The following is a 10,759-nucleotide window of genomic DNA, read 5'->3' as shown; positions in this document are numbered from 1 at the left end:
AATAGTAATAAATATTCTATAATATTTTCATGTGGATAAATGTGTTAATGAAGGGAAGTATTTATAACAGTGTCATGTTTATTCCAATTATGAAATTTATATATATAATATAGATATATGAGTTTTTATTACATAATATCCAAATGCTGATTAATACTTAATTTATCTTTGACAGTCAAACTAAGATTGTTTTAAGTCATATTTTGTGATCTACTTTTTATTATGAATTTCTAAAATCACTAAACTAATTTTTTTTTAAATGTCAAATCATTTCTAGAAACAAAAATGCTTTTGAGGTCATTTTTGCTAATTATCATATTTGATTTCTCAACAGTTTACAAATGTTGAACACTGTGGGAAGTAGGAATAATACAAATGTGTCTGACTTCATCCTTATGGGATTGACAGACTCTGAGGAGATCCAGTGGGTCCTCTTCTTGTTATTTCTCCTGATATACCTGATTACCATGCTGGGGAATGCAGGGATGATACTGATCATTCACTTGGATCTCCAGCTTCATATCCCCATGTATTTTTTCCTTAGTTACCTGTCATTCCTTGACATCAGTTACTCAACAGTCATCACACCTAAAACTTTGGATAACTTACTGACTTCCCACAAGTATATTTCATTCATGTGCTGCTTCACCCAGATGTCATTTTTTCTCTTCTTCTGTGGCACTGAATTTTTCCTTCTCTCTTCCATGGCCTATGACCGCTATGTAGCGATCTGCAACCCTCTTCAATACCCTATTGTTATGTCCAGGAGACTCTGCTGCACCCTCATCACTGGGTGCTACCTGATGGGCTTTACTGAATCATTAATTATTGTTCTTTACATGAACAGTTTGCATTTCTGCAAATCCAATGTAATTTATCACTTTTTCTGTGATGTAATCCCAATTTTAGCCCTATCCTGCATTGACACTCATGACACTGAAATCGTCATATTCATTGTTGGTAGTGTAAATGTATTGGTGTCTCTTATCACAATCTTTGTGTCCTATGGGTCCATTGTGTCTACTATCCTGAAAATTAATTCCACTTCAGGAAAGCGCAAAGCCTTCTCTACTTGTGCGTTCCACCTTCTGGGTGTCACTATCTTTTATGGCACTACAATTTTTACTTACTTAAAACCAAAGCAGTCCTACTCCTTGGGAAAGGATCAAGTGGCTTCTGTGTTTTGTACTATAGTGATCCCCATGCTGAATCCACTCATTTGTAGTCTTAGGAACAAAGAAGTGAAAAATGCTCTCATTAGAGTCATGCAGATGAGAGAGTGCTCCAGGCAATTGAAATGACTGCGATGTTGAACATTTTTCTTTCTTTTCTATTTGGGTATTCGTTCCCTATTTATAGCAGCATCTTTTAATTCATTTGAATCTCTGTTGAGGAATCCTGTGTTTGACAACACATAATCTGGAATATTTCTAAGAATATATTTGTAGAAATATGCATAGTTTATAAAAGTCATGAAACAGGTTTTAAACTTGTGGTTTAATATATGTGTTTTTGAAGGCAACTAAGGAGAAAAAATTTAAAAATGTGGCACTATCCTTGAAATTTTATTACTGAAATCTTCATGCATATTCCAATTTCAGAGAATTTTATCATGGAGAGCTCTGTCAGAAGTCGTTTAATTTATTCTGTAAAGAACACATATAGCAGGGTCTTAAAAGTGCTGCTTTGGACTAGAAAATCTAGAAATTAGATCCCAGAAATGCCAGCTTTTTTTAACTGTATATACTTTAGTAAGTCACTGAAAGTTTAAACCTAGTTTCCTTAACTGTACAAGATAAATAATTCTAAATCCATTGAGTTATTTTAAAAATTATATCAGATGATGAATGGAAAGAAATAATGCAGTACTAATAAATTTTGAACACAATCCTCAGAATGTTTACATTCTTGCAAAATTTTGAATACAAAATAGCTTTTGTTATGAAAATGTTCACTGGTATTTTATAAATACTTTTGATTAATCTTATTCATAAAGAAACAAACAGCTAAAAAGGAAAATTAGCATTTCAATATTTGGTCATAAAGCAAAGTAAAATATTGTGATAGAATTAAATTATAGAGAAATTTATATGAGAATATTGAAGAAAATTTGAAAATATTTTAAATTATTAAATAAATAGAAATATTCCAACCATTTTTGAAAGTTTTGTTCATGCTCTTATAAACAAATCTTAAGTATAGGTGTGTAGATACACAAAAATACATATATTCAATTTATATTTATAATTTTTGTCAGTTCTATTTCTGTTTTGCAGCTTTTGTTTTCTGCTAACCACTATAAAATGATAATTCCTTTGACATTTCAACTTGGGAGATGCATGTTTTCTTGATACATGAGTTAAATCAAGAATCTCATCAAACAATGCTTTAAGACCTGAAGTTTTGTAAATTCAGGAGGCTATATATCTGCATATTGTTATATCTCTTTTGTGTGTACATGCTAACCATTTGTAAAACCTACCATTCTGTGATGTATCAACATGCTTCAGTAATTTACTATTTCTTTGCTTAATTTCAGTATGACTAAAAATCTCATTTCCTTTTTCCTCATTTCTCTATGTTCTTTAAAAACATATAATTTTTCAAGTAAATTCTTCATTTATTTTAAGAATTTTAGTACAAAAAGTTGCAAATCTAAGAATTTTAATGAATGCAAACTTTCTAACATCCCATAAATTTTTGTCAGGTAGGTTATTAATATTTCCTTTAAAAACATCTTTATTCAATCTGGTATTGCAGTTTTAATTTTTCTGCTATTCCATGTGTATTTAATAAAATATGTTGTTTTTTTCTTTTTCCTATATTTGAATATTTGTATTTAAACTTAAACAGTGGTTATTAGATATATTTGTCCCTTCAATTGATTTGTAAATTTTTAATTTATGTTGAGGTTATATTGAGGTTATATTGTAGATTTATATTTGTTCATATTCTGAAGTGATTTTTGAAAGATTAAAATAAAGTTTAGCCTCTGTTTTAGGATTTAAATTTAAATGAATTCTCACAAGCTCATCACTGTTAATTAATTTATTCCAAAAATTTGAATGTGCATTGTATTCCTTTACACCCTGAATTCATATAAAAAGTTAACTTATTATATATAATATCCATATGAATCAACATATTAATTTATTTTTCCTCTGAACTCTATGTTGTCTAGAATCTATATTTATTTCAATTATTTTTTGTTTTGTGTGCCTATATGTATGTCTTTGATAGCAATTTTTTGAATTTTTTAATTGAGGTTGTTCACATACTGTACAATTATCCAAAGATCCAAAGTCTACAATCAGTTGCCCATGGTACCATCATACAGCTGTGCATCTATAACCACAGTTTTTTTTTCAATTTTTAGAACATTTTCATTACTTCAGAAAAGAAATAGACACATGCAAAAAGGGAAACTCAACTCCTCCCATTCCCTTAACCACCCCCTCCATTATTGATTCATAGTATTGGTATAGTACATTTGTTACTGTTGATGAAAGAATATTAAACTACTACTAACTGTAGTATATAGTTTGCAATAGGTATACGTATTTTTCCCTGTATGCCCCTCTATTATTAACTTCTAGTTACATAGTGTCATACATGTGTCAGCACTGTTAGTTATTCTCACAATGTGCTGCCATCACCTCTGTTCATTTCCAAATGTTTAAGTTCACTCCAGTTGAACATTCTGCTCGTGATAAGAACTGCCCCCCATTCTTTAGGCTCCTTCTATATCCTGATAACTTACATTGAGACCCTGCAATATTTGTCCTTATGTGTCTGTCTTATTTCACTCAATATAGTGCCCTCAAGATTTCTTCATCAGCCTATTTTTTTTCCAGTGGTTTTGTCCACACACCATACATTCCATCCTAAGTAAACAATTGATAGTTCCCTGTACAGTCATGTATTTATGTCTTCACCACCATTGCCACTATCTATATAGGGACATCTCCATTTCTTCCATGAAGGAGAAGGAAGAGTCAAAGAAGGTCAAGAGACAGGAGAAAAAGAAAAAAAGAAAGAGAAAAAAAAAGATAGCTAGGAAGCAACAAAAGGAAAGACATCATTAAACTAAAGTAGAATAAAGAGTCAGACAACATCACCAATGCCAAGAGTCTCATACCCTTCCTCTATGCCTCCCCCATATGCATTTAGCTTTGGTATATTGCCTATGTTATATTAAAGAAGCATAATACAATATTTCTGTTAACTATAGTCTCTAGTTTGCATTGATTGTATTTTCCCCGAATCCCACCCCATTTTAACACCTTGCAATGTTGACATTCATTTGTTCTACCTCATGTAAAAACATATTTGTACCTTTTATCACAATTGTTGAGTACCCTAGGTTTCACTGAGTTATAAAGTCCCAGTCTTTATCTTTCCTCTTTCCTTCTGGTGTCCCACATACTCCTAGCCTTCCTCTTTCAACCATACTCATAGTCATCTTTGTTCAGTGTACTTACACTGCCATGCTACTACCTCCCAAAACTGTGTTCCAAACCTCTCACTCCTGTCTTTTTCTGTCTGCCTGTAGTGCTCCCTTTAGTGTTTCCTGTAGCGTAGGTATCTTGTTCACAAACTCTGTCATTGTCTGTTTGTCAGAGAATATTTTAAGCTCTCCCTCACATTTGAAGGGCAGTTTTGCTGGATATAGGATTCTTGGTTGATGGTTTTGCTCTTTAAATATCTTAAATATATCACCCCAATTCCTTCTTGCTTCTATGGTTTCTATTGGGAAATGCACACATAGTCTCATCAAACTTCCTTTGTATGTGATGGATCACTTTTCTCTTGCTGTTTTCAAGATTCTCTTTTTATCTTTGATTTTGATAATCTGATTGTTAAGTGTCTTGGCATAGGCCTATTTGGATCTATTCTGTTTGATCCATAATCTTGGATCCATAATTTTATGTCTTTCATATGAGATGGGAAATTTTCATTATTTCCTCTATTATTGCTTCTGACCCTTTTCCATTCTTTTCTCCTTCTGGAACACCCATGACATGTACATTCCTGCTTCTTGTTTTGTCCTTAAGTTCTCAGAGATGTTGCTCATATTTTTCCATTCTTTTCTCTATCTGTTCTTTTGTGTGTAGGCTTTAAGGTGCCTTGTTCTCAAGTTCCTTAGTGTTTTCCTCTGCCTCTTGAGATCTGCCATTGTATGTCTCCATTGTGTCCTTCATCTCTTGTGTTTTGCCTTTCATTTCCATAGACTCTGTCAGTTGTTTCTTTGAACTTTCAATTTCTATCTTATGTACACCCAGTGTTTTCATTATACACTTCATCTCTTTTGCCATATCATCCCTAAACTTTATGAATTGTTCAGCACTACTTGTTTAAATTCCTGTATCTCAGTTGAAGTGTAAGTCTCTTCCTTTGACTGGGCCATAACATCACCCCTCCTAGTGTAGGTTGTAGTTTTCTCTTGTCTAGGCATCTGGCCTCTTTGATTACCCCAACCAGGTTTTCCTAGACCAGAATGGGGTCAGGTCTTGGAAGGATGCAATAGTTTCAGGTCTCCCTGAGGGTGTGTCTTAGAAAATTGGTATACCCTGTGAGGCCTCAAGTCACTGTGTTTTGCTGCCCAGCAGGTGGCACCTGTTGGCCTGACACTCCCAACTTGTGTATGGAGGTGTGGCCTGTGGCTGTTTTCCCCCAGGCTCTGGGGTCTGGTTTTGAATGGAAGGTGGGTAGTAGAGATTGACACCTCCTCTTTCCTTTTAGGAAAGCTATACTGTCTTGGGAGAGGTCATTTGCATTTGAATAGTCTCTGCCTCTGCTGTCTCCACCATTGCCTGGGTCTGAGCACTGGGAATTGAAAATGGCTGAGGGTTTCTCCACTGAACCAAAAAAGGGACAGAAAGACCCCCTTCAGGGTCAGTCTGTGTATCCCCTCAGTTTCACCCATTGGTCACAGACAGCAGTCAAGTCCTCTGAGCTCCCTCTCCTTCCCAGCATGGTCCTCCAGTTCTCCAAAGTCAGTCATCACTAAAAGCCTCTGCCTGATTGTTGAGGATTTGTACCTTGTATTGAGCAGTCCATATTTGCTAATTAAAACCCCAGTTGGAGCTCAGCTGAGCTATATGTGCTTGCTTGAAGAGTGCTGCTTTCTCACACCTTGAGGCTTTGCAGTTTGGGCTATGGGGGGAGGAGGCTTCCAGCTCAGATCTGCAGTTTTTACTTACAGATTTTATGCTGCAATCTCAGACATTCCTCCCAATTCAGGTTGGTGTATTATGAGTGGATGGTCATGTTTGTCCCCCCACAGTTATTCCAGATTCTTTACTATTTGTTCCTGGTTGTTTATTAGTTGTTCCATGGGGACTGACTAGTTTCCACTCCTCTCTATGCCTTCATCTTCTTCCTTCTCTATTTTTTTAATAATATATCTTTGTAACAAATCTCTCATCTTGCAAATGCATTGTTTCTTTCCTTATATTTATAGGCCCTTCATATTTTCTGCTTTTTTTAATGAATTGTGTTGCTTTGTTTTCCTCTATGTACATTTATATGATTTATAAAATGTATTCTATTGGTTTTTGTTGGAAATAATGGCCAACAGGCTTTCTAATTTTTCAGACATTAATAAGTTCAGGAATTGCTTATGTTTTATTTAAATTCAGACTAGCCTGTCATCTTAAGATATATTCTAGAATGCATTTATGATGTTGTTAAATAAATATAACATAACATTTGGCAAATAAGAAAAAAATTAGATTATTTACATTGTCCCTCTATTCCTCTTGTTTATATGAGTGCATATAATATCTTATTTAAGATGTAGTCTAAAGTACATTTAAGACAAAATCTTTTTGTTCATGGTGGTATTGGAGATGAGACCCCTTCAACTTTGGGTTCTTCACTTAACTTAATGTTACAGGCTTAGCATATATGGCTGTGGAGGAAAAGGAGGTTTTATTTGAGCCAGTGGAAGACTGGAGACTTGATTGGCCTCAAAGCTGCTCCCCTGTAGTGATTGTCTTGTGACTTTTATACTAGTTTGAGGTGAAGACAGTTAATCATCTTTGGTTACATGTAACATTTAACAGGTGTCTGGGGAATTTCATTAGTTTCTTTTTTTAAATATAATTTATTGAAATTTATTCACATACCATACAATCCATCCAATGTATACAATCAGTGGTCCACAGTGTCATCTCATAGATGTGCATTCATCACCATGTTCATTTTTAGAACATTTTCATTAGTCTAGAAAAAGAAATAAAAATAATCAAGAAAACCACAAGCATCCCATACTCTTTAAACCCCCTCTTATTGACCACTAGTACTGTGCTCTACTCAAATTTAAGGCTTAACAATAGAGTTTGGTTAACTAAGACAGCATAGTATTGTCAGATATAGATATATAAATCTGTGGAACAAAACAAACTTCCAGAAGTAGATCCATAGAAACATGGGCAACTTTTTTATTATTATTATTATTTACTTATACAATCATTATCAAAGATCTGGCCAATGGGTTACAGTTAAAAAACTTGAGGTATTTTCCTCTGGCTATTCTAAAACACTAGACAGAAAAATAAATATCTATGTAATGAGTCAGCAGTCACAGTCATTTCTTAAATCCTAAATTCTCAGTTATTCCTCTTATCTCTCATTTGATCATTCTCTCAATCTTCAGGTATATCTGGGCAATGACTAATTTAACTTCTTCATGTTGAACCTAATGGGATAGAGGATCTAATGGGACAGAGGACCTAATGGGACAGAGGAATGAAACTGGTTGATGTTCATGGAGAGACTGGTATCTATGGGTTTCCAGGCTAATCTGGCATAGGATCAATCTGGAGGTATTAAGTTTCTGAAAAAATAAACTTACTATGAAAATGTTTTATAGAGATTTAGTGCCCAGGACATGCCCAAGGGTTTTGAGGAATACTGTTGTTTGGAGCCTGGCATACTGCAGCAGTTTGCAATATCTGCCTAAAGCTTGCATAAAAATAACCTCCAGAATGACCCCTCAACTCTATTTGAAATCATTAGCCACTGAAACTTTATTTTGCTTCATTTCTTTCCCCCCTTTTGGTAAAGCGGGCATTCCCAATCCCACAATGTCAGGGCCATGCTTATCCCTGAGAGTCATGTCCCACTTTGTCAGGGAAACTTACAACCCTGGGAGTCATGGGAGTCATGGGAGGAGGAGGATGGGTAGTGAGTTTATTTGCAGAGTTGGCTGAGAGAGAAAGGATACATCTGAGCAACAAAAGAGGCTCTTTTGGGGTGACTCTTAAAAATAATAACAAGCAGGCCTTTATTTGTCATTGCATAATAAGTTCCATAAGAATAAGCCTCAATATCATGCTCCTGGCTTATTAAATTGGGAGGCCTTAATGCTTGAGAGAAGATCAGGAATTCCCTGGGGGTGAGTTTAATAGTTCCACATTTTTCCCCAGTCCCTCAAGGGGATTTTGCAAATACTTTTTTATAATCTGTCCAAAATACTCTGGAATGCATGTGTTACATTAACCTGTATAGAATAATAAGATCCCAATCCTTGTCTAAAGTTTCCTGTAATTAGGTTGTTTAAATAAACTGAACAGACAGTTTATATTAGATACTGTGCTACAGAAAATTAACATTTTGGACCAAATAAACATGTCTTCCTTTAGTCTCACACAAAAGTTGAAGTTTTAAAATACAGACAAAATACCCTTTACCTGGTATTCTGATTTACCTTTGTCCTAACCAAGTCCAATCATTATCCCCTGATAATCAATGCTTTTGAATTAAATCCTTAGAGTTTGCTCATTATAGTTTATATTAGCGAGAACTTACATTATTTGTCCTTTTGTTTCCATCTTATTTCACTCAACACAATGTCTTTAAGGTTCATTCACCTAGTTGCATGCCACAGAATTTCAATCCTTCCTGCCACTCTTCAACATTCCATCATATGTCTACATCACAGTTCATCATTCCATTCATTAGTCGATGTACCCTTAGGCCACCTTCATCAATTGTAAATAATGAATAATGCTGCCATAAACACCAGTGTGCAAATGCCTATTCCTGTCCATGCTTTCTGTTCTTCCGAGTCTTTGTCTAATAAAGTTCTGCAGGTGTGGGAAACTGAGTTTTCCATGTTGCCTGAGGCATATCTAGGGTGGTGGCTTAAAACGCTGAGCTGCAGGCCTGCATAGAATACCATGCAGGCCCGCCCTGTAAAGATGTAAGCCTTGTGACTATGATGACAATATACACCTGATGTATGTGTCTTGTGACTATGATATACACCTGATATAACTTGTGACTATGATGTTCCTGATGTAAACAAGATGTATGCACCTGATGTAAATGCATCTGATGTAAACGTAGGTATCTGGTGGGCTCTCCCTAGCCCAAGGATCTTTAGCATATGCACGTGATCTGCTCTAATAAATAGCTGGAGCAAAAATGCATTGGCGTCCACTCACCCTAGAGCAGTGGGCCCCCTGCTCCCTTAACTCTTAGCTTTGTGTCCATGTCTCATTCCTGCGTCGCCCTGTCAGCAATATGCAGGAGAATATAGTAACCCTATACTTAGCCTCCAGTGGAACCACCACACTGCCCTCCACAGGGGCTGCACCATTCTACTTCCCTACCAACAGTTAATAGGTATATATCTCTCCGAACATTTTTTCAGCACTTGTATCCTTTTGTTTATTTTTAAACACCTTTATTCACACACCATGCAATCCATTCTACATGTACAATCAATGGTTCCTGGTATAATCACATGGTTATACATTTATCTCCACAATATAAGAGCATTTCCATTTATTCCACAAAGGAAGAAGAGGAGAGAAAAAAGGGAGGAAAAGCAAGAATCCCATACCCCTCCCTTATATCCCAGTCTTATTGACATTTAACTTTGGTATATTGCCTTTGTTACAATTACTGAAAGAACTCTTCAATTTTACTGTTAACCATAGAGCCTATGTTGCATTAATTGCATTTTTTTCATGTATCATCCCATTTTTAACACCTTAACTTAATCACCATCATTGTCCCCTCCAGGTTTTTCAACTTTATGCAGTCCCAGTTTTTATCCTCTTTCTTTCTGATGCCATACAAGCCCGTCACCTTCCTCTTTCAACCATGCTCACACTCAGATTTGTTCATTATACTTACGGTACTGTGCTACCATCACATAGCATTGTGCTATCCATTTCTGGATCTTCACAATCAATCCTTTTGAATGCTGTCTACTCCTTCAGCATCAAGTGCTCAGATTTGACCCTCTTTCTATCTCCTTGTAACCTGTGTTCTCAACTTTAACTCTCTGTGTTTGCTCATTGTAGTTGGTTCATATTAATGAGGCTATACAGTATTTGTACTTTTGATCTGGCTAATTTTTTTAACATAATGTTCTCAAGATTCATCCACAATATTGCATGTGTCATGACTTTATTCTTATAGCTACATAACATTCCATTGTACGTAAATACCACAATTTATTTATCCACTCATCAATTGATGGACAATATGTTTAAGATAAAATATTTTTAATGGTGGGCACTGTTCTTATTTGCTAAAGCTGCCATTAAGCAAAATTCCAGAAATGTATTGGCTGTTATAGAAGGGATTTAATAGGTTACAAATTTACAGCTCTAAGACTATAAAACTGTACAAACTAAGGCATCAACCAGAGGATACGTTTACTGAAGAAAGGCTGAAGGCATCCAGAACACCCCCGTCAGCTGGTAAGGCACATGGTTTCCATCTGTTGGTCCTTTCCTCC

The 10,759-nt window shown here is 35.4% G+C and overlaps 1 protein-coding gene across 1 annotated transcript; it reads left to right on the top strand.

Annotated features, from left to right (window-relative positions):
* Positions 1-341: 341 nt before the first annotated feature.
* LOC119518083 (olfactory receptor 8H1-like) lies at positions 342-1,301 on the top strand. The gene has a single exon (XM_037815156.1). The coding sequence runs from the start codon at positions 342-344 to the stop codon at positions 1,299-1,301; it is 960 nt and encodes a 319-aa protein (XP_037671084.1).
* Positions 1,302-10,759: the final 9,458 nt, after the last annotated feature.

The sequence above is a fragment of the Choloepus didactylus genome, chromosome 21 (genome assembly GCF_015220235.1).
Source record: "Choloepus didactylus isolate mChoDid1 chromosome 21, mChoDid1.pri, whole genome shotgun sequence".
In the NCBI taxonomy this organism is placed as follows: domain Eukaryota; kingdom Metazoa; phylum Chordata; class Mammalia; order Pilosa; family Megalonychidae; genus Choloepus; species Choloepus didactylus.
Note: the sequence above shows the minus strand (reverse complement) of the source record. Positions and strands in the feature narration are given on the sequence as shown.

Excerpts from the sequence above, each read along its gene's own strand:
- LOC119518083 (XM_037815156.1), top strand. The coding sequence starts at position 342 with ATGTTGAACACTGTGGGAAGTAGGAATAATACAAATGTGTCTGACTTC.